At 46.7% G+C, this 24,519-nt stretch overlaps 2 protein-coding genes across 2 annotated transcripts in view; both read right to left on the reverse strand.

Moving 5' to 3' along the window:
* Positions 1–1,216: 1,216 nt before the first annotated feature.
* On the reverse strand, positions 1,217–18,792 carry LOC311125448 (peflin-like). Its single transcript, XM_084199500.1, has 5 exons — positions 18,726–18,792; positions 13,418–13,658; positions 11,384–11,539; positions 3,230–3,373; positions 1,217–2,757 (listed from the first exon to the last, which is right to left on the reverse strand). The coding sequence occupies exons 1-5, from the start codon at positions 18,744–18,746 to the stop codon at positions 2,525–2,527; spliced, it is 795 nt and encodes a 264-aa protein (XP_084055626.1). The 5' UTR covers positions 18,747–18,792; the 3' UTR covers positions 1,217–2,524.
* Positions 18,793–20,483: 1,691 nt separating this feature from the next.
* LOC311125449 (gap junction beta-4 protein-like) overlaps positions 20,484–24,519 on the reverse strand; it is a 13,871-nt gene continuing 9,835 nt past the window's right edge. Inside the window, exons 2-3 of the mRNA XM_084199501.1 lie at positions 23,571–24,047; positions 20,484–22,842 (exon numbers count right to left, since the gene is read on the reverse strand). Of these exons, the coding sequence (XP_084055627.1) occupies positions 22,417–22,842; positions 23,571–23,960 (816 nt within the window). The 5' untranslated portion in view covers positions 23,961–24,047 and the 3' untranslated portion in view covers positions 20,484–22,416. The remainder of the gene's footprint in view (positions 22,843–23,570; positions 24,048–24,519) is intronic.

Raw genomic sequence — 24,519 nt, forward strand, 5'->3', positions numbered from 1 at the left:
TATGGATTTAACATGACTGGGAATACAGATATGGATCTGTTGGTCACAAATACCTTATGCAGCGCGACACATCTCTTTCCCATAGAGTTGATCAGGCTGTTGATTGTGTCCTGTGGAATGTTGTCCCACTCCTCTTCAATGGCTGTGCGAAGTTGCTGGATATTGGCGGGAACTGGAACATGCTGTTGTACACATCGATCCAGAGCATCCCAAACATGCTCAATGGGTGACATGTCTGGTGAGTATGCAGGCCATGGAAGAACTGGGACATTTTCAGCTTCCAGGAATTGATTACAGATCCTTGCGACATGGGGCTATGCATTATCATGCTGAAACTTGAGGTGATGGCGGCGGATGAATGGCACGACAATGGGCCTCAGGATCTCGTCCCGGTATCTGTGTGCATTCAAATTGCCATCGACAATATGCAATTGTGTTAATCGTCCGTAGCTTATGCCTGCCCATACCATGGGGCACTCTGTTCACAACGTTGACATCAGCAAACTGCTCGCCCGTCATACACGCTGTCTGGTACAGTTGAAACTGGGATTAATCCGTGAAGAGCACACTTCTCCAGCGTGCCAGTGGCCATCAAAGGTGAGCATTTGCCCACTGAAGTCGGTTACGACGCCGAACTGCAATCAGGTCAAGACCCTGGTGAGGATGACGAGCAGATAAGCTTCCCTGAGACGGTTTGTGACAGCTTGCCCAGAAATTCTTTGGTTTTGCAAACCCACAGTTTCATCAGCTGTCCTGGTGGCTTGTCTCAGATGATCCCGCAGGTGAATAGGCCAGATGTGGAGGTCCTGGGCTGGCGTGGTTACATGTGGTCTGCGGTTGTGAGGCCGATTGGACGTACTACCAAATTCTCTAAAACAACATTGGAGACAGCTTATGATAGACAAATGAACATGAAATTCTCTGGCAACAGCTCCGGTGGACATTCCTGTGGTCAGCATGCCAATTGCACCATACCTCAAAATTTGAGACATCTGTGGCATTGTGTTGTGTGGCAAAACTGCACATTTTAGAGTGGCCTTTTATTGTCTCCAGCACAAGGTGCACCTGTGTAATGATCATGCTGTTTAATCAGCTTCTTGATATGCCACACCTGTCAGGTGAGTGGATTATCTTGGCAAAGGTGAAATGCTCACTAACAGGGATGTAAACAAATTTGTGCACAAAATTTGAGAGAAATAAGCCGTTTGTGCGTATGGAACATTTCTGGGATCTTTTATTTCAGCTCATGAAACCAAACACTTTACATGTTGCCTTTATAGTTTTGTTTAGTGTATCTACTGCTGTTCATATCATTCTTAGTGCATCTTGTAAATTAATCCAGTGAAGATACGTATAGATTACATTTGATTACTGCTACAGTGCTATATGGGTTGTTAATTGGATTAGTTCCGACATTTCTTGATTTCTGTATTATTTTTGTACTTGTTTGACATTTTACTGCATTGTTAGAAGCTAGAAAACATAAGAATTTCACTGCACCCGCTATAACATCTGCTAAACTTACGCCACCCATAAACTTTGATTTAGAAACATTTATTAGGACACAACTTCAAGTGTTAAAATGTTAAATGTTATGGTACTAAACAATACATTTTGATGTACACAAATGAAAGGATAGACAGAAAGAAAATTGGTCCTGAATTTAACTATACCAATATAGTATATATATATAATATAGCTGAAATATAACTGGAGGCAAAGTGCAATGGTGATTATCAACAGCCATAACCATCATAAATACCAGCAGGGTTCTCTCTCTTCTTTTCAACACTGAAGTGATGTGGCCACAACGACACTGGTAATGCTACACAACGACACTGGTAATGCTACACAGTTAACTGGCTTTGGTGTCTTTAAGAAACACTTGGTGTCTTAACAATGATTAGGCACATTGTCCGAGCGAACTGAGTGTCATCCATGCAACGTATGCATCTGTTACCCAGCTGCACTTTGAGCTGGCTTCCCAGACTCAGATTAAGTCTATCCCTGGACTTAAAAAACATGCTCATTGGAGAATCTCCGTTGAAGTTGCTTTATAGTCCAGGATGAGGCTTAATCTGGGTTCAGGAAACTGGCGCTAGGAGATTGACACTACACATGAGGTTTAAAAATGGCACATCAAGTTCAACCATGCAAATCAAGCCCTGTATTTGACATATGTTAGCAGTACATACATACAGCGGTTATTGCTTTCATTTTTATACAACATCATAGCTTAGCTTGTCCCCTGCAGTCGAACACCCATTATTTTAATTTCATCGAGACAGAAAGAGGGAGTGATCACTCCTTTGCCCTCTTTCCCCATCCTCAGTTTGACTCATTTGGTCTCCATCACGCCATCTTTTATCCAAGGTGCTCAGATCCATTTCTTTCCACTCTCCATTCAAACAGTTTGACAACGAGTGACAGGGAGTTGATATGATGGCACAAACAGAATGGGACTCTGGCTAACCTTGCCTAATATTGGTGGGTGGTGGTGGATATTACCGTTGTGTTTTTGTCATCACATGAGTCTGTTGACGGTGGTGGAGAGGAAGTCTTCATAGCTCATGCGTATGTTTCCCGTCATGGCGGAGTCTTTCTCCCTGAAGGCCTGCGTCATGCTCTGTAGCTGTGTACAGACCTGGATGAAACAGTCCAGCTGCATTGAGCCAGGACGCCCAGACCTCACAGAGTACTTGGCCGCTATAGTCTCAGTGAACTGGGGGCTCAGGTTGTATCCCATCTGGGACAGGGCTGGAGGGAGGGGAGAGAGGGAGGTCAACGCTTGTCATGTAAGATATTTGTATTTCCTTTTCAATGTATCACTGTGTTCTGCTTACAGCTGGTGGACTAGTGGTTAAGAGCATTGGGTAAATAACCGAAAGGTTGTTGGTTCGAATCCCTACGCTGACAAAGTGAAACATCTTTCGATGCGCCCTTGAGCAAGGCACTTAGCCCTCATTTCTGGATAAAAGCATCTGCTATGTGACTAAAATGTATTTTTTTTTATTTTTATGAATCCTAATTCCCACGTCACATTTTAACTTGGTTGTGCATTGATGTCAAATGGGAGACTAAGTAAAATGTCCACTTAAATGGAAGTTAGGGTTCACCCGTTACCGAACACACACACACACACACACACACACACACACACACACACACACACACACACACACACACACACACACACACACACACACACACACACACACACACACCTCACCTTGGTGTAGCTCAGTGCCACTGATGCAGCCGGAGCGGTCGCGGTCGTACTGTTGGAACAGCTGTCTCCACTGCTGCATGAAGACCCACAGGGCTGAGAACCCGAACAGGTCGATACGACCACACTTGGTCTTGTCAAACATGTCTGGGATAAACAAAGGAACAAAATGATTTCATTCACAGCAGGTTTACAGCTGAAGACGATATCTTACATGTCATTTTTATTTCAGTATGGCTTGTATTGGTTGTGTTGGTTGTATTAATTGTGTTGGTTGTGTTGGTTGTATTGGTTGTATGGGTTGTAATGGTTGTATTGGTTGTGGTTGGTTGTATTGGTTGTGTTGGTTGTGTTGGTTGTGTTGGTTGTATGGGTTGTGTTGGTTGTATTGGTTGTGTTGGTTGTGTTGGTTGTGTTGGTTGTATGGGTTGTGTTGGTTGTATTGGTTGTATTGGTTGTATTGGTTGTGTTGGTTGTATTGGTTGTGTTGGTTGTATGGGTTGTATGGGTTGTATGGGTTGTGGTTGGTTGTGGTTGGTTGTGTTGGTTGTCCTGGTTGTATTGGTTGTGTTGGTTGTATTGGTTGTATTGGTTGTATTGGTTGTGTTGGTTGTATGGGTTGTATGGGTTGTGGTTGGTTGTGGTTGGTTGTATTGGTTGTATTGGTTGTGTTGGTTGTGTTGGTTGTATGGGTTGTGTTGGTTGTGTTGGTTGTATGGGTTGTGTTGGTTGTGTTGGTTGTATGGGTTGTGTTGGTTGTATGGGTTGTGTTGGTTGTGTTGGTTGTATGGGTTGTATTGGTTGTGTTGGTTGTGTTGGTTGTATTGGTTGTGTTGGTTGTGTGGGTTGTATGGGTTGTGTTGGTTGTGTTGGTTGTATTGGTTGTGTGGGTTGTGTGGGTTGTGTGGGTTGTGTTGGTTGTGTTGGTTGTGTTGGTTGTGTGGGTTGTGTTGGTTGTATGGGTTGTGTTGGTTGTATGGGTTGTGTTGGTTGTGTTGGTTGTATTGGTTGTATTGGTTGTGTTGGTTGTATGGGTTGTGTTGGTTGTATTGGTTGTGTGGGTTGTGTTGGTTGTATGGGTTGTGTTGGTTGTGTTGGTTGTATTGGTTGTGTGGGTTGTGTGGGTTGTGTTGGTTGTGTTGGCTGTGTGGGTTGTGTTGGTTGTATTGGTTGTGTTGGTTATATTGGTTGTGTTGGTTGTATGGGTTGTGTTGGTTGTATGGGTTGGGTTGGTTGTATGGGTTGGGTTGGTTGTATGGGTTGTGTTGGTTGTGTTGGTTGTGTGGGTTGTGTTGGTTGTGTTGGTTGTGTGGGTTGTATGGGTTGTGTTGGTTGTATGGGTTGTGTTGGTTGTGTTGGTTGTATGGGTTGTGTTGGTTGTATGGGTTGGTTGTATGGGTTGTGTTGGTAAAGACACAGGTGGCTACTTTTCTTCTCATGCATGTTATAGATGCTCAAATCAAATCAAATGTTATTTGTTACATGCACAAAATACACTGGGTGTAGACTTTACTGTCAAATGTTTGCTTTCCAGCCGGTCCCAACGATGCAGTTAAGAAATTATAATACACACAAAAATAGTAACGAGAGGAATAAAGTACAAAAGAATGGAGCTACATACAGGAAGTACCAGATCAATGTGGAGCTATATACAGGAAGTACCAGATCAATGTGCAGCTACATACAGGAAGTACCAGATCAATGTGGAGCTATATACAGGAAGTACCAGATCAATGTGCAGCTACATACAGGAAGTACCAGATCAATGTGGAGCTACATACAGGAAGTACCAGATCAATGTGCAGCTACATACAGGAAGTACCAGATCAATGTGGAGCTACATACAGGAAGTACCAGATCAATGTGCAGCTACATACAGGAAGTACCAGATCAATGTGGAGCTACATACAGGAAGTACCAGATCAATGTGCAGCTACATACAGGAAGTACCAGATCAATGTGGAGCTACATACAGGAAGTACCAGATCAATGTGGAGCTATATACAGGAAGTACCAGATCAATGTGCAGCTACATACAGGAAGTACCAGATCAATGTGGAGCTATATACAGGAAGTACCAGATCAATGTGCAGCTATATACAGGAAGTACCAGATCAATGTGCAGCTACATACAGGAAGTACCAGATCAATGTGGAGCTGTATACAGGAAGTACCAGATCAATGTGCAGCTATATACAGGAAGTACCAGATCAATGTGGAGCTATATACAGGAAGTACCAGATCAATGTGCAGCTATAAACAGGAAGTACCAGATCAATGAGCAGCTATAAACAGGAAGTACCAGATCAATGTGGAGCTACATACAGGAAGTACCAGATCAATGTGCAGCTACATACAGGAAGTACCAGATCAATGTGCAGCTACATACAGGAAGTACCAGTACCAGATCAATGTGGAGCTATATACAGGAAGTACCAAATCAATGTGGAGCTATATACAGGAAGTACCAGTACCAGATCAATGTGGAGCTATATACAGGAAGTACCAGGCCCAGATCAATGTGGAGCTACAGTGAGGGAAAAAAGTATTTGATCCCCTGCTGATTTTGTAAGTTTGCCAACTGACAAAGAAATGATCAGTCCATAATTTGAATGGTAGGTTTATTTGAACAGTTAGAGACAGAATAACAACAAAAAAATCCAGAAAAACGCATGTCAAAAATGTTATAAATTGATTTGCATTTTAATGGAGGGAAATAAGTATTGGACCCCCTCTCAATCAGAAAGATTTCTGGCTCCCAGGTGTCTTTTATACAGGTAAAGAGCTGAGATTGTGCTCCTAATCTTGAAGGGAGTGCTCCTAATCTCAGTTTGTTACCTGTATAAAAAGACACCTGTCCACAGAAGCAATCAATCAATCAGATTCCAAACTCTCCACCATGGTCAAGACCAAAGAGCTCTCCAAGGATTATTTTGTATATATATACATATTTTTTTAATATATTTTTTTCATTTAGCAGACGCTCTTATCCAGAGCGACTTACGGGAGCAATTAGGGTTAAGTGCCTTGCTCAAGGGCACATCGACAGATTTTTCACCTAGTCGGCTCGGGGATTAGAACCAGCGACCTTTCGGTTACTGGCACTATGCTCTTAACCACTAAGCTACCTGCCGCCCTAGGGACAAGATTGTAGACCTACACAAGGCTGGAATGGGCTACAAGACCATCGCCAAGCAGCTTGGTGAGAAGGTGACAACAGTTGGTGCTATTATTCGCAAATGGAAGAAACACGAAATAACTGTCAATCTCCCTCGGCCTGGGGCTCCATGCAAGATCTCACCTCGTGGAGTTGCACTGATCATGAGAACGGTGAGGAATCAGCCCAGAACTACACGGGAGGATCTTGTTAATGATCTCAAGGCAGCTGGGACCATAGTCACCAAGAAAACAATTGGTAACACACTACGCCGTGAAGGACTGAAATCCTGCAGCGCCCGCAAGGTCCCCCTGCTCAAGAAAGCACATATACAGGCCCGTCTGAAGTTTGCCAATGAACATCTGAATGATTCAGAGGAGAACTGGGTGAAAGTGTTGTGGTCAGATGAGACCAAAATGGAGCTCTTTGGCATCAACTCAACTCGCCGTGTTTGGAGGAGGAGGAATGCTGCCTATGACCCCAAGAACACCATCCCCACCGTCAAATATGGAGGTGGAAACATTATGCTAAGGGGGTGTTTTTCTGCTAAGGGGACAGGACAACTTCACCGCATCAAAGGGAAGATAGACGGGGCCATGTACCGTCAAATCTTGGGTGAGAACCTCCTTCCCTCAGCCAGGGCATTGAAAATGGGTCGTGGATGGGTATTCCAGCATGACAATGACCCAAAACACAAGGCAACAAAGGAGTGGCTCAAGAAGAAGCACATTAAGGTCCTGGAGTGGCCTAGCCAGTCTCCAGACCTTAATCCCATAGAAAATCTGTGGAGGGAGCTGAAGGTTCGAGTTGCCAAACGTCAGCCTCAAAACCTTAATGACTTGGAGAAGATCTGCAAAGAGGAGTGGGACAAAATCCCTCCTGAGATGTGTGCAAACCTGGTGGCCAACTACAAGAAACGTCTGACCTCTGTGATTGCCAACAAGGGTTTTTCCACCAAGTACTAAGTCATGTTTTACAGAGGGGTCAAATACGTATTTCCCTCATTAAAATGCGAATCAATTTATAACATTTTTGACATGCGTTTTTCTGGATTTTTTTGTTGTTATTCTGTCTCTCACTGTTCAAATAAACCTACCATTAAAATTATAGACTGATCATGTCTTTGTCAGTGGGCAAACGTACAAAATCAGCAGGGGATCAAATACTTTTTTCCCTCACTGTATATACACAGGGAGTACCAGATCAATGTGGAGCTATATACAGGGAGTACCAGTACCAGATCAATGTGGAGCTATATACAGGAAGTACCAGTACCAGATCAATGTGCAGAGGTATTTGAGGTAGATACAGTGACTTGTGAAAGTATTCACATCCCTTGGCATTTTTCCTATTTTGTTGCCTTACAACCTGGAATTAAAATGGATTTTTTGGGGGTTTGTATCATTTGATTTATACAACATGCCTACCACTTTGAAGATGCAAAATATTTGTTATTGTGAAACGAACAAGAAATAAGGCAACTGTTCAGTGTTAAAAACCCAGCAGCGTTTCAGTTCTTGACACTCAAACCGGTGTGCCTGGCACCTACTACTATACCCTGTTCAAAAGCACTTAAATATTTTGTCTTGCCAATTCACCCTCTGAAAGGCACACATACACAATCCATGTCTCAATTGTCTCAAGGCCTAAAAATCCTTCTTTAACCTGTCTCCTCCCCTTCATCTACACTGATTGAAATGGATTTAACAAGTGACATCAATAAGGGATCATAGCTTTCACCTGGATTTACTTGGTCAGTCTGTCACAGAAAGAGCAGGTGTTCTTAATATTTTGTCCACTCAGTGCAGTAGTCTATCAGTGTAAGATGGGGTCAGGGCAGATAGTCCAGGTAACCATTTACTTAACTATTTAGCAGTCTTATGGCTTGGGGGTAGAAGCTGTCTAGAGCCTGTTGGTTCGAGAGCGGATACTTTGGTACCGTTTGCCGGATGGTAGCAGAGTGAACAGTCTGTGGCTGGAGTCTGGCAGTTTTTTTTGGGCACCGCCTGATATAGAGGTCCTGGATGGCAGGGAGCTCGGCCCCATTGATGTACTGGGCTGTTCGCACCATCCTCTGTAGCGCTTTGTGGTCGCGGGCGGTGCATTTACATTTGCCATACTAAGCGGTGACGCAACCAGTCAATATGCTCTCGATGGTGCAGCTGTAGAACTTTTTGAGGATCTGAGGGCCCACGTCAAATATTTTCAGCCTCCCGAGGGGGAAGAGGTGCTGTCGTGCCCTCTTCACTACTGTACGGGTGTGTATGGACCATGTTAAGTCCTGAGTTATGTGGACGCCAAGGAACTTGAAGCTCTCGACCCGCTCCACTACAGGCCTGTCGATGTGGATGGGGGCGTGCTCTCCCCTCTTTCTCCTATAGTCCACCATCAGCTCCTTAGTCTTACTGACGTTGAGGGAGAGGTTGTTGTCCTGGCACCACACAGCTAAGTCTCTGACCTCTTCCCTGTAGGCTGTCTCATCGCCGTCGATGATCAGGCCTACCACCGTCGTGTCGTCAGCAAATTTGATGATGGTGTTGAAGTCGTGCGCGGCCACGCAGTCGTGGGTGAACAGGGAGTACAGGAGGGGACTAAGCACGCACCCCTGAGAGGCCCCCGTGTTGAGGGTCAACGTGGCGAAGGTGTTGTTGCCTACCCTCACCACCTGGGGGCGGCCCGTCAGGAAGTCCAGGATCCAGTTGCAGAGGGAGGTGTTCAGTCCCAGGGTCCCCATCTTGGTGATGAGCTTGGAGGGGAGTATGGTGTTGAACCCTCCGCTGTAGTCTATGAACAGCATTCTCACATAGTTATTTCCCCTCTTGTTCAGGTGGGAGAGGGCAGTGTAAATGCAATTGAGATTGCGTAATCTGTGGATCTGTTGGGGCGGTATGCGAATTGGAGTGGGTCCAGGGTGTCTGGGATGATGGTGTTGCTGTGTGTCATGACCAGCCTTTCAAAGCACTTCATAATTTCAGATGCTACAGGGCGATAGTCATTTAGACAGGTTACCTTGGGGACAGGGACAATGGTGGTCAGCTTGAAACATGTTGGGATTACAGACAGGGACAAGGGGAGATTTAAACATGTTTGTGAAGACACTTGCCAGCTGGTCTGCGCATGGTTTGAGAACGCACCCTGGTATCCGTCTGGCCCGGCAGCCTTGCGAGTGTTAACCTGTTTAAAAGTTTTACCCATATCGGCCACAGAGAGCAAGACCACACAGTCATCCGGAACAACAGGGGCTTTCACGCAAGACTCAGTGTTGTATTCCTTGAAGCGAGCATTAAAAGGCATTTAGCTTGTTTGGGTATTCTGCATCACTGGGCATCTCACGGCTAGCCTGACGACTCAAACTGAATTCTTACATTGCTCTATTTCACTACATACTTTAGTCTGAGACTGCCATTGTTGAAGTCATTTGTGCTGATGTCAGAATTAGTGGCACTCACATCAAGATAATTCACATCAAGATAATTTTCACAGTTTCACTATCACTTTACTATCGGGTACATTTATGTCCTTTAGTGGACGGGAAAACAGACGTCCTTTAGTGGACGGGAAAACAGACGTCCTTTAGTGGACGGGAAAACAGACGTCCTTTAGTGGACGGGAAAACAGACGTCCTTTAGTGGACGGGAAAACAGACGTCCTTTAGTGGACGGGAAAACAGACGTCCTTTAGTGGATGACCAAAAACCAGTCAATAGGACAAGTCCATGACTATAATAGAAGAATGCAGGAGAAGAGGATGTGTTGTCAACTAGCCCCTTCTTTGTTTGAGTGTTCCTATATTCAGCAGCGGACTGAGGCCCCCACACAGGCCCATGTTTCCCTGAGGCCCCCACACAGGCCCATGTTTCCCTGAGGCCCCCACACAGGCCCATGTTTCCCTGAGGCCCCCACACAGGCCCATGTTTCCTTGTGGCCCCCACACAGGCCCATGTTTCCCTGAGGCCCCCACGCAGGCCCATGTTTCCCTGTGGCCCCCACGCAGGCCCATGTTTCCCTGAGGCCCCCACGCAGGCCCATGTTTCCTTGAGGCCCCCACACAGGCCCATGTTTCCCTGAGGCCCCCACACAGGCCCATGTTTCCCTGAGGCCCCCACACAGGCCCATGTTTCCCTGAGGCCACCACACAGGCCCATGTTTCCCTGAGGCCCCCACACAGGCCCATGTTTCCTTGAGGCCACCACACAGGCCCATGTTTCCTTGAGGCCACCACACAGGCCCATGTTTCCCTGTGGCCACCACACAGGCCCATGTTTCCCTGAGGCCCCCACACAGGCCCATGTTTCCCTGAGGCCCCCACACAGGCCCATGTTTCCCTGAGGCCCCCACACAGGCCCATGTTTCCCTGAGGCCCCCACACAGGCCCATGTTTCCCTGAGGCCCCCACACAGGCCCATTATTTCCTTGAGGCCCCCACACAGGCCCATCTTTTCCTTGTGGCCCCCACACTGGCCCATTTTTTCCTTGTGGCCCCCACACTGGCCCATTTTTTCCTTGTGGCCCCCACACTGGCCCATTTTTTCCTTGTGGTCCCCACACAGGCCCATTTTTTCCTTGTGGCCCCCACACAGGCCCATTTTTTCCTTGTGGCCCCCACACAGGCCCATTTCTTTTTTCAAGGCTCCCATTAGCCAGATAATGATCATTTTGCGGCAAAACAAATACTAGTTATAGGCCCACTTCGCAAAGAAATTGACCAGCCCATCTAGCATTTACCCTAAATGCCAGATGGCCAGTCCGCCTCTGCCTACATTCCTTCATGTAAATTACATTACATCTACCGGGACACCACTAGACTACAGCCATACATATGGCATTCACATGAAATGTGATATGTGTGACTTGAATGAGTGAAGATTTTAACACTTAACCCGTCTTCACTCTGTCCTAGCTGTTAACAGTATGATGGCTGAGTAGTACAGATACCTTCTCCCTCCCTCCCTCCCTCCCTCCCTCCCTCCCTCTCCATCCCCCTCTCCCTGTTTAACTCACTGATCATCATAAGGCAGGTCTCGTCGTTGAAGGCTGACCAGTTGGAGTTTACCAGAGCCTGTTTCAGTTCCTTTAGAGTGATGGAACCGCTATGGTCTGTGTCGACTGTCTGGAACCACTGGTACGCTTCTGGGTTCACCCCTGGTGGTATGTTACCTAGGGAGAGGAGAGAGGGGTGAGAGAGGTTACCTAGGGAGGACAGGAGAGAGGGGTGAGAGAGGTTACCTAGGGAGGAGAGGAGAGGGGTGAGAGAGGTTACCTAGGGAGGAGAGGGACTAGAGAGGTTACCTAGGGAGGAGAGGAGAGAGGGGTGAGAGAGGTTACCTAGGGAGGAGAGGAGAGAGGGGTGAGAGAGGTTACCTAGGGAGGAGAGGAGAGAGGGACTAGAGGTTACCTAGGGAGGAGAGGAGAGAGGGGTGAGAGAGGTTACCTAGGGAGGAGAGGAGAGGGGTGAGAGAGGTTACCTAGGGAGGAGAGAAGAGAGGGGTGAGAGAGGTTACCTAGGGAGGAGAGGAGAGAGGGGTGAGAGAGGTTACCTAGGGAGGAGAGGAGAGAGGGGTGAGAGAGGTTACCTAGGGAGGAGAGGAGAGAGGGGTGAGAGAGGTTACCTAGGGAGAGGAGAGAGGGACTAGAGGTCACCTAGGGAGGAGAGGAGAGAGGGGTGAGAGAGGTTACCTAGGGAGGAGAGGAGAGAGGGGTGAGAGAGGTTACCTAGGGAGGAGAGGAGAGAGGGACGAGAGGTTACCTAGGGAGGAGAGAGGGACTAGAGAGGTTACCTAGGGGAGGAGAGGCGAGAGGGGTGAGAGAGGTTACCTAGGGAGGAGAGGAGAGAGGTTAGGAGAAGATGACTAGGCTGTAGTTGCTGTTTGAGACAGAGAGAGAGAGAGAGAGAGAGAGAGAGAGCGAGAGAGAGAGAGCGCGAGAGAGAGAGAGAGAGAGAGAGAGAGAGAGAGAGAGAGAGAGAGACAGAGAGACAGAGAGACAGAGAGACAGAGAGAGTGTCATTTAAAGCTGAGCCCAGATGCATGCTGTCCCTGTGGGGAGTGGTAATGAGTCTGTTTATCAGCCCTGTGACTCAGCTACCACAGGGGGACACTATCACTAGACACACACAGTATTAACCCAGGCATTACTCCAATAGTCTAAGTCCTGTTGAGTGATACAAACTAAGCCCCGTCTGTCTCACTCTCTCTACTGGACTGACTGTCTGTCGGTATCTAAAGGACTGTCTGTCTGTCTCTAAAGGACTGTCTGTCGGTATCTAAAGGACTGTCTGTCTGTCTCTAAAGGACTGTCTGTCTCTCTACTGGACTGTCTGTCGGTATCTAAAGGACTGTCTGTCGGTCTCTACAGGACTGTCTGTCTGTCTGTCTGTCTGTCGGTCTCTACAGGACTGTCTGTCTGTCTGTCTGTCTGTCTGTCTCTACAGGTCTGTCTGTCTGTCTGTCTGTCTGTCTGTCTCTACAGGTCTGTCTGTCTGTCTCTAAAGGACTGTCTGTCTGTCTCTAAAGGACTGTCTGTCTGTCTCTAAAGGACTGTCTGTCTGTCTCTAAAGGACTGTCTGTCTGTCTCTAAAGGACTGTCTGTCTGTCTCTAAAGGACTGTCTGTCGGTCTCTACAGGACTGTCTGTCTGTCTGTCTGTCTGTCTGTCTCTACAGGTCTGTCTGTCTGTCTGTCTGTCTGTCTGTCTCTACAGGTCTGTCTGTCTGTCTCTAAAGGACTGTCTGTCTGTCTCTAAAGGACTGTCTGTCTGTCTCTAAAGGACTGTCTGTCTGTCTCTAAAGGACTGTCTGTCTGTCTCTAAAGGACTGTCTGTCTGTCTCTAAAGGACTGTCTGTCTGTCTCTAAAGGACTGTCTGTCTGTCTGTCTGTCTCTACAGGTCTGTCTGTCTGTCTGTCTGTCTGTCTGTCTGTCTGTCTCTACAGGTCTGTCTGTCTGTCTGTCTCTACAGGACTGTCTGTTTGTCTCCGCACGCATGCACACACACACAACGATACTGTTTACTAGTGAAAACTATAACACAGTAACTGACCTGCTGGAGACTGCTGTCCATAGGGCCCTCCCTGTGGTTGTCCTCCATACTCCCCACCATAGGACCCTCCGTATGGGGCCCCTGGTGCTCCCCCAGGCCCTGGGCCAAACTGTCCAGCCTGCCCCCCCTGTCCTGGGGCCCCATACCCCCCGTAGGGACCTCCTGGGGCGGCCCTTCCAGCATACTGACCACCTGGAGAGGCGGCCCCGTATGGAGCGCCTGGGGGTGGATGTTGATGACCCTGGACAGAGGGAGGGCGAGGGAGCAAAGGTCAGTTGGTTATAAAACACAATCATAACACAGTTGCCTAGGCTGCTGTTGATTCACTTTTCTAGTAGTAAAGCAGTAAGTAGCCTACTGTGTCTCGAAATGCAAATATCCCAAGTCAAACTACACAATACAAATCACCTGAAACTGATGAGCATCATCTCAATATAGCCTACTACATACAACTGAAACAATAACCCTGCTTTACAGCCATTTGGACTCTACCTGTTATTACTGAGCAACATTGGGACAAGGAGTAGGCTACAGCACCACACGTATAGCCGCAGGGGGAAGCTAGGCCTATTTGGCCTACGTATAGCCGCAGGGGGAAGCTAGGCCTATTTGGCCTACGTATAGCCGCAGGGGGAAGCTAGGCCTATTTGGCCTACGTATAGCCGCAGGGGCAAGCTAGGCCTATTTGGCCTACGTATAGCCGCAGGGGGAAGCTAGGCCTATTTGGCCTACGTATAGCCGCAGGGGCAAGCTAGGCCTATTTGGCCTACGTATAGCCGCATGGGCAAGCTAGGCCTATTTGGCCTACGTATAGCCGCAGGGGCAAGCTAGGCCTATTTGGCCTACGTATAGCCGCAGGGGGAAGCTAGGCCTATTTGGCCTACGTATAGCCGCAGGGGCAAGCTAGGCCTATTTGGCCTACGTATAGCCGCATGGGCAAGCTAGGCCTATTTGGCCTACGTATAGCCGCAGGGGCAAGCTAGGCCTATTTGGCCTACGTATAGCCGCAGGGGGAAGCTAGGCCTATTTGGCCTACGTATAGCCGCAGGGGGAAGCTAGGCCTATTTGGCCTACGTATAGCCGCAGGGGCAAGCTAGGTCTATTTGGCCTACGTATAGCCGCAGGGGCAAGCTAGGCCTATTTGGCCTACGTATAGCCGCAGGGGGAAGCTAGGCCTATTTGGCCTACGTATAGCCGCAGGGGGAAGCTAGGCCTATTTGGCCTACGTATAGCCGCAGGGGGAAGCTAGGCCTATTTGGCCTACGTATAGCCGCAGGGGGAAGCTAGGCCTATTTGGCCTACGTATAGCCGCAGGGGGAAGCTAGGCCTATTTGGCCTACGTATAGCCGCAGGGGCACGCTAGGCCTATTTGGCCTACGTATAGCCGCAGGGGGAAGCTAGGCCTATTTGGCCTACGTATAGCCGCAGGGGGAAGCTAGGCCTATTTGGCCTACGTATAGCCGCAGGGGCAAGCTAAGCCTATTTGGCCTACGTATAGCCGCAGGGGCAAGCTAGGCCTATTTGGCCTACGTATAGCCGCAGGGGGAAGCTAGGCCTATTTGGCCTACGTATAGCCGCAGGGGGAAGCTAGGCCTATTTGGCCTACGTATAGCCGCAGGGGCAAGCTAGGCCTATTTGGCCTACGTATAGCCGCAGGGGGAAGCTAGGCCTATTTGGCCTACGTATAGCCGCAGGGGGAAGCTAGGCCTATTTGGCCTACGTATAGCCGCAGGGGGAAGCTAGGCCTATTTGGCCTACGTATAGCCGCAGGGGCAAGCTAGGCCTATTTGGCCTACGTATAGCCGCAGGGGGAAGCTAGGCCTATTTGGCCTACGTATAGCAGCAGGGGGAAGCTAGGCCTATTTGGCCTACGTATAGCCGCAGGGGGAAGCTAGGCCTATTTGGCCTACGTATAGCCGCAGGGGCAAGCTAGGCCTATTTGGCCTACGTATAGCCGCAGGGGGAAGCTAGGCCTATTTGGCCTACGTATAGCCGCAGGGGGAAGCTAGGCCTATTTGGCCTACGTATAGCCGCAGGGGGAAGCTAGGCCTATTTGGCCTACGTATAGCCGCAGGGGGAAGCTAGGCCTATTTGGCCTACGTATAGCCGCAGGGGGAAGCTAGGCCTATTTGGCCTACGTATAACCGCAGGGGGAAGCTAGGCCTATTTGGCCTACGTATAGCCGCAGGGGGAAGCTAGGCCTATTTGGCCTACGTATAGCCGCAGGGGCAAGCTAGGCCTATTTGGCCTACGTATAGCCGCAGGGGGAAGCTAGGCCTATTTGGCCTACGTATAGCCGCAGGGGGAAGCTAGGCCTATTTGGCCTACGTATAGCCGCAGGGGGAAGCTAGGCCTATTTGGCCTACGTATAGCCGCAGGGGGAAGCTAGGCCTATTTGGCCTACGTATAGCCGCAGGGGGAAGCTAGGCCTATTTGGCCTACGTATAGACGCAGGGGGAAGCTAGGCCTATTTGGCCTACGTATAGCCGCAGGGGGAAGCTAGGCCTATTTGGCCTACGTATAGCCGCAGGGGGAAGCTAGGCCTATTTGGCCTACGTATAGACGCAGGGGGAAGCTAGGCCTATTTGGCCTACGTATAGCCGCAGGGGGAAGCTAGGCCTATTTGGCCTACGTATAGCCGCAGGGGCAAGCTAGGCCTATTTGTTATTGTTACACTGCAGCCTCAGGGGTTAAAGCACCTGACTGAAACTTAAGTCCATCTCAGAGAGATTGTCTGCAGGGCCAAGTTAACCTTCCATTTCATGTTTTTTTTTTAAAGTCATAAACAACATGCTTTTAGGGAAAGAGGATAATTTTGTACAAGTATTAAACTGTGAGTTTGACCAATTCATGTCCTTTTCAAAAAAAATTATAACACATTTTTTAAAGAATCCATATGACTGAAATCAGTCGTTTCCATCCACAGTTATGGGAGTAAAGTCATAGCGTATTAAAAAAAAAAGTCACAACAGCTGTGATGGAAACAGGTAGTTTCGGTACAATTTTATAAACGCCGACCGATCATTTGTTTGTTCAACATGGTGGGAACTTTTTGTGTTAATTTTGCGAGAAATTGTGGTGGAAACGCCTTTATGCGCAAATATTGATATAATAACCATCATATCGACGTAAACTAGGAATCACGTGATGACATGTTGAGTGGTCCTCCCACTACGACTGGGGAAACCATGCAGTTTATTAGACTACAGATGAAAGACGTTATGATGAACTTCACAGGCTGGTGAAAGCGCACAGTGATCTTGATGCTCCTTTCCAATAAATAATATCTTATTCTGGTGACATGATCGATGCTTGACTGCCGTTTGACAAATGTCCATAATAATCTCCTCATGTAGACTATCCTATCTGTGCAACCTACCCACACTGTATCTGCGAGTTGCGAGCACACGTGCCAAGATCAGAGTAGGCACATTTTTAACAAAACTATCCGTAGAGATTAAAATCCGATGTGAACACATTGAACTTTATATTTTTTATTCGGTACATGAAAACTTAAGCGAAAAAAGTACATTTTCTGTGCACTACGTCACCACGCACCAGGCGCCGACAGAGAAGGCTGCCTTGCTTCCATCTCTTAGGAAACTTTGCACAAGCATTTCGCTACACCCGCAATAACATCTGTTAAACACGTGTATGTGACCAATAAAATGTGATTGGGTGGGAAAATGCACATATTTTCTTTATGCAGATTTTAGAATATTCGCATGAAAATCTGTCGCCAATTTGAAGGAAACCTAGCTATTGGCCGAGAACTTTAACCAGAGAGGAAGAGGAAGACTCTCTCTCCCTCCAGCAGGTGGCGTTTTTAGTTGTTTCACCCACCAAGCAAGGAGTTTTTGTACAGACGTCAATGAGTGTCGAATTTGGTCAGCAAAAAAATGTATGGTTTATTTGCTGTGAGTTTTTTTTTTTTTTAATCTAATAGAAGTTTCGTAATGCCTAAGTTGTTAAGAGTGTACTGATATAAGTAGGACATGTGACATCCCGGCAACTTTGAGAAAAAAACACTTTATATTGGAGTTGTCTCCACATGAGGCTAGTAGCATAGCATATCTCCATTGAATACAGGCGGTTGAACTCTCACCAAATATTCAAAGGATTAGAATAATGAGATGTAAATCCATGATCTTTGCTTTAACCCCTGAGACTTCAGCTCCACTATATGCCTCATGTGGTCCTCTGTAGCTCAGCTGGTAGAGCATGGCGCTTGTAACGCCAGGGTAGTGGGTTCGATCCCCGGGACCACCCATACGTAAAAATGTATGCCCACATGACTGTAAGTCGCTTTGGATAAAAGCGTCTGCTAAATGGCATAATATGTTGCCTTGCCATCAGGGTCCTGTCAATGTGACGCTCTACCTGCCTCACACAGAGCCTGTTGTTTTGAGAGGAGAGAGGAAGAGAATATGTATTATATTTTCCCCTGCTGTACTATCGATTACACGTATTTACAATAGCTTTTAGGCCAGTCTTTCACAAGTACTCAATTGTTGCTAGTGGTTGTACTAAATGATCCTGTAATTAAACAAGTTGATTTAGTTTACATTGTGAAAACAGTCAATGTAGCTAGATAGCGTTTCTGCTAGCTAGTCGTTTTTTAACTTCACATGCCGCTTCAAAACAACTGGGAGCTCCGACGGGGAAAATCGATTTGAATTTTCATCCACCTTGGAATTAACTCTTTCTAGGACTTCATCTATCCGACCTAAAGATCACTGAGGTCATGATCTGACCTAGTATTTTCCCCGACTTCCTAGTCGTTTTGCACGCAGGCAAAATAAATATATCTTAGTAAAATAACAACGGTGTATTGTCGAGGCAACATGCAACCAAAAATCTAATTTTGTCTCAATTTCAATTCAAAACGGTAGAATGAACGCGTTGCAGTCTCGACAATTGAACCTTTGCTATTCTTTGACGCGCACTACGGCAGCTTGCGTTGATTTGACAGGAAGCGTTTCCTCTCCGACTGCAACGCCGGACGCCCCGTGGTCGGAAAGTAGCCAAAGGCAGTTGTTCCGAGTGACACGTAGCGCCAACATTATGCTTATTTCATTTGCATCACTCCGCTGACACAGAAATAGGCTGATTTGTAACTAGCTACATGGTTGGATGCTAAAGGCTAGCTGCTGTAACTTTTAGTAGCAGTCAATAGGCTACACCGTGGTCAACTCGTTTCACCACTGAAAACGACTAAAGGAACAGATAGACATAACGCACAACAGTAAAGAGCTATTATAAAATGTATAAAATAAATACATATCGAACCCGGAAACGGTATATTTACCTGACCGTAGTGGAAATTCATTTCGAAATTAACTTCGGTATCCGCACAGAATATATTCAATCCCACCTTCTGTAAACGGATTGGCACATTTAGCTTGTCAGTCAAAACCACACCTACGTAAAACGCGTCTGATTGGTCGAGAGAGTGGAACAAAACGATGACGGTAGAACTAATGAGGGGGGTTCGTTTATCTGGACCGGGATGCACCGGTGCGAGGTGTTTGGTGTGGGTGAAAACTGATTGAATTCGTTTTGGAAACGGGCTGCCTACAGGCCGTGAGCCAGGTACCCGGCTCTGACCGACAAAAGTGACATAATTAAGCACGTGGAGTGATGAGTAGAATTCTGTGTTTTTATTTTACTTAAAAGAGATGTATGTGTATGGGCAAGAGAGAGATAGGCTTTAGGCATGAGCACATAGGCCATCTCTGGTGCGTGAGCTAGCACCATTGGGTGAGGCAGTGAAATTGGAAAGCTTTTTTTAGGACTATAATTTCCTCCTCATATGGTACAATATGTGTGTCTCCACAGACCTCGGCTATTGATGGATTCAAGACAAGGTGGTTTTTATTGATCTCAGATTGTCAGTTTGCCAGTGTCAAAGTAGCCCGTCATTTTGATCATTTGTGCTGTATTAAAAAAGATTGTGCTAAAATCTCCAGTCATGTAAATGACATGTTAGCCTGTGTGTGCTTGTCTCATTCTTTCTTTCTTTCTTTCTTTCTTTCACCCTCTCTCTCTCTCTTTCTCTCTCTCTCTCTCTCTCTCTCTCTCTCTCTCTCTCTCTCTCTCTCTCTCTCTCTCTCTCTCTCTCTCTCTCTCTCTCTCTCTCTCTCTCTCTCTCTCTCTCTCTCTATTCAATTTAAGGGCTTTATTGGCATGGGAAACGTATGTTAACATTGCCAAAGCAAGTGAAGTAGATAGTAAACAAAAGTGAAATAAACAATAAATATTAACAGTAAACATTACACTCAGAAGTTTCAAAAGAATAAAGACATTTCAAATGTCATATTATGTATATATACAGTGTTGTAACAATGTGCAAATATATCTCTCTCTCTCTCTCTCTCTGAGCATGACCTCTGATATACACCAAATAAGGACTCTGGTCAAATAGCACCATATCCCTCCATAGGACTCTGGTCAAATGGCACCATATCCCTCCATAGGACTCTGGTCAAATGGCACCATATCCCTCCATAGGACTCTGGTCAAATGGCACCATATCCCTCCATAGGACTCTGGTCAAATGGCACCATATCCCGCCATAGGACTCTGGTCAAATGGCACCATATCCCTCCATAGGACTCTGGTCAAATGGCACCATATCCCTCCATAGGACTCTGGTCAAATGGCACCATATCCCTCCATAGGACTCTGGTCAAATGGCACCATATCCCTCCATAGGACTCTGGTCAAATGGCACCATATCCCTCCATAGGACTCTGGTCAAATGGCACCATATCCCTCCATAGGACTCTGGTCAAATGGCACCATATCCCTCCATAGGACTCTGGTCAAATGGCACCATATCCCTCCATAGGACTCTGGTCAAATGGCACCATATCCCTCCATAGGACTCTGGTCAAATGGCACCATATCCCTCCATAGGACTCTGGTCAAATGGCACCATATCCCTCCATAGGACTCTGGTCAAATGACACCATATCCCTCCATAGGACTCTGGTCAAAAGTAGTGCATTATATAGCAGTGAAGGTGGAAAAATCGATCCAGTTACATATCGGGATATTCTTTTTTGCACTAGTTTGGCTGTACCTGGACCAGAACTCCAGTAGTTTTCCTTCATAGCTTGTTTTCCATCTTCTTTTTAATAGGGAGCCAATTAGTTTTCATCACTTTTTATTTCCATGACTCTCACGGCTCTCTCTTACCCCTCTCCAGCAGACATATGGGGAGCAATATGTTTGGAACAGCCAATCACAATAAAATCACAGTATCGAATTGCAATACATATAGAATCGTAAGAATCGCAATACATATCATATCGGCACCAAAGTATCGTAATTGTATCGTATCGTGAGGTCACTGGCAGTTCCCAGCCCTACTATATAGATGCTAAGATGCCATTCGGGAAGGACCCAGTGAGCGCCGTGTAGTGTGTAAAACATGATTTATAATGTTTATGCATTATAAATCATGTATAAAATCATAAGTCAGTAACTAGTTAAAACAGATATGTACATGGCAGTGACGTCCCATTAGAGAGCACCTCTGGGGTAATGGGCCTTGCTAAGATGATACACCAGACTAGTTATCTGCAAAGGCAGTTAACTCAGTGTTGCATTAGAAAATGAACAACAATGATAACTTTGGTGTGTATATATACAAAGTATAGATAGGATAAAAACCTCCAGATCTTAACCATTATTTCAATGGTTGTTATGAGACTAAAATGGCTCAACTACCAGACTACATCAGTTCCTGTTTAATGAGGAGGAACACCTAAACCAGGACCAGATACAGGTTCATGACAAGCCACCTTTGAGTTGGGTAATGAGCAATGCAGTGGACCAGACACAGGTTCATGACAGGCCACCTTTGAGTTGGGTAATGAGCAATGCAGTGGACCAGACACAGGTTCATGACAGGCCACCTTTGAGTTAGGTAATGAGCAATGCAGTGGACCAGACAACACTTTAAAAGCAATCATTTGCATTGTACATAATTTCATCATCATCATAACAATTCTACCTGGGAAAGCATCACAGTGAGTATGGGGAGCACAGGGATTGGCGCTAGGCCTACAAGAAACACGGGGATTGGCGCTAGGCCTACAAGAAACACGGGGATTGGCGCTAGGCCTACAAGAAACACGGGGATTGGCGCTAGGCCTACAAGAAACACGGGGATTGGCGCTAGGCCTACAAGAAACACGGGGATTGGCGCTAGGCCTACAAGAAACACGGGGATTGGCGCTAGGCCTACAAGAAACACGGGGATTGGCGCTAGGCCTACAAGAAACAAACGATAGCCGACAACCCTGAAAACAGGGTGACCTATGTTTAGGACGGACCCCACTAGGAGCTAGCTCCAACCAGAGCTCTGCAGCTCAGACATTTGTAGTTTGGACCGACAACTTGCATCTTGTACCCCTGCTCCCCGCACTGCTCTAACAGAGGTGTTCAATCCCCAAACACAGATGCAGGTTATAAAGGAGGCAGAGGGGGTGAACTGCAATGAAAGAGAGACAATAGTTTAAGAGATGCTCCAATCACAGGATGAGGGTGGTTAAAGGGATGTAGCTCAGTTGGTAGAGCATGGCGTTTGCAACACCAGGGTTGTGGGTTCGCTTCCCACGGGGGGGCCAGTATGAAAAAATAAATAATGTATGCACTCACTGAACTGTAAGTCGCTCTGGATAAGAGCGTCTGCTAAATGACTAAAAATGTAAATGTTAAAAAAGTTAATACAGTTAAGCACAGCAAATCACCAAGTCACAGCACACACATGCAATCAATTAAGGGCAATCAGCAATCAATGAATGTCAATCAGCAATCAATGTATGTCAATCATTGGCGAAAGCATGCGTAGGTCAGTGAAAATTCAGTTAAGTAGGAAATCTAAAGTCCACCCTACGACATACGCTATCTCCTGACCTTAGATGGCCAAACTCTTCTCCCACTCCCAATTCACCCCCCATTCCAGCTTCAACTCATCACATGACCTCCTATTATTTCTTTTTCTCTGGTGGCACCTCCTCCATCTTGACATTACAGAGGTTCTGAATGGAAGCTGTGTTGGTGGGGTCCTCCCTGACAGACACCTTAGACCTCGTAGACTTGGATCTCGACCTTGGTGCCGTCAGGGCCGTCATCTCATGACTCTCTGCCTCCTTCTTCACGATGAGCTTCTGGAACCTCTTGCAGATGAGGTAGAGCATCTCGCAGATACACATGAGGATGCAGATGGCTGAGGAGACCACCATGAAGATGGTGAAAATCTTCTTCTCGGTGGGACGGGAGATGTAGCAGTCGACGGTGTTGGGGCAGGGCTCCAGGGAGCACTTGGAGAGACGTGGCATGTCATAACCGTCGTAGATGTAGTAGAGGATGTAGAGGAAGCCGGCGTCGAATCCCGCCTTGAAGATCAGACTCGCCTACAGGGAGGAGAGAAGATGGAGGATTAGAGATAACATCAGACATCCTCATCACAAAAACATCTTTAAAGAGACCAGGCAGGAAATATGGGTGCCCAGTTGACTAGTTCAAATGGTTTCATTCAGTTGTATTCATTGAGAGGAGTTAAGTTCCATTTGAGTCATGTTGTAACTATCCAGAGGTAGAGATGGAGTAGTATTAGATATAGAGATTACACTATAGAAGAGACCAGACAGGAAATACAGGTTACAGTCGGCAATTTTTTTTAGTTTCATTTAGTTGTATTCACAAGCATTTCGCTGCACCCACAATAACATCTGCTGAATACACAACCAGTCAAAAGTTTGGACACACCTACTCATTCAAGGGTTTTTCTTTATGTTAACAATTTTTTAGATTGTAGAATAATAGTGAAGACATCAAAACTATGAAATAACACATATACAATCATGTAGTAACCAGAAAAGGGTTAAACAAATCAAAATATATATTATCTGGTGTTGTGGTGTTGTGTTGTTGTGTACAGTATGTTAGTGCTATTTGGTGTTGTGGTGTTGTGGTGTTGTGGTGTTGTGTTGTTGTGTACAGTATGTTAGTGTTATCTGGTGTTGTGGTGTTGTGGTGTTGTGTTGTTGTGGTGTTGTGGTGTTGTGTTGTTGTGTACAGTATGTTAGTGTTATCTGGTGTTGTGGTGTTCTGTACGGTACATGTTAGTATTTCCTCTCACCAGATAGGTCCACCACAGGCCTCCTCTCTTCTTCCCTGGATTAGCGTACAAATGCGACCCTTCATGCGTTGTGGTGTACTTTGAATCCTTCCCCTCGCGGAACTTGACGTGCGCCACAACCATCAGAGAGGGACAAGTGACGAAGATGAGCTGCAGGGCCCACAGGCGGATGTGTGAGATGGGGAAGATGTGGTCGTAACAGACGTTGATGCAGCCTGGCTGGGCCGTGTTACAGACAAAGTCCTTACTCTCGTCTCCCCAGACGCGCTGAGCGGCCACCACAAATACCATGACACGGAACACGAAGACCATGGAGAGCCAGACGCGGCCGAACACCGTGGAGTATTCATTCACCCCGCTGAGGAGGGACTGCAACCCAACCCAGTTCATCTTGGAAGAGAAGGAGGAGGAGGAGGAGGAGGAGGAGGAAGGACGAGGTGGAGGGATGGGGTGGTGGTGGGGGGCGACAACCAGTCACTGAAAAGAGAAAACAGAATGTGTAATTGGACAAGGTTTCATGGTTTATTCTTCTTCAAATCTCACAAAAATAATGTGGCCATTATGGTATGAGGGCCAGATTGGGAATTTAGCTAGGCCACGGGGATTAACACTCCTACTCTGATGATGAGTGCCATGGGATCTCTATACAGAGGCTGCTCCCCAAATGGCACCCTATACCCTTCAATCTTCAAACTCAACTCTGGACCTCCAAGCCAGTTCCACTGCCTTTTTTCATTGCTCCCCTCTAATCAGGGACTGATTTACATTTACATTTTAGTCATTTAGCAGACGCTCTTATCCAGAGCGACTTACATGAGCAATTAGGGTTAAGTGCCTTGCTTAAAGGCACATCGACAGATTTTTCACCTCAGGGATTAGAACCAGCGACCTTTCGGTTACTGGCACAACGCTCTTACAAAGCCTGGAGCACAAAGCCTGGAGCCAAATA

This window comes from Coregonus lavaretus (genome assembly GCF_964263955.1).
Source record: "Coregonus lavaretus genome assembly, contig: HAP1_SCAFFOLD_500, whole genome shotgun sequence".
In the NCBI taxonomy this organism is placed as follows: Eukaryota; Metazoa; Chordata; class Actinopteri; order Salmoniformes; family Salmonidae; genus Coregonus; species Coregonus lavaretus.

Excerpts from the sequence above, each read along its gene's own strand:
- LOC311125448 (XM_084199500.1), bottom strand. The coding sequence starts at position 18,746 with ATGAATTTCCACTACGGTCAG. Across the intron at positions 11,540-13,417 it reads TGGACAGCAGTCTCCAGCAG|GTAACATACCACCAGGGGTG; the intron begins GTCAGTTACTGT and ends TCCTCTCCCTAG. Across the intron at positions 3,374-11,383 it reads GACCTGCCTTATGATGATCA|ACATGTTTGACAAGACCAAG; the intron begins GTGAGTTAAACA and ends TGTTTATCCCAG.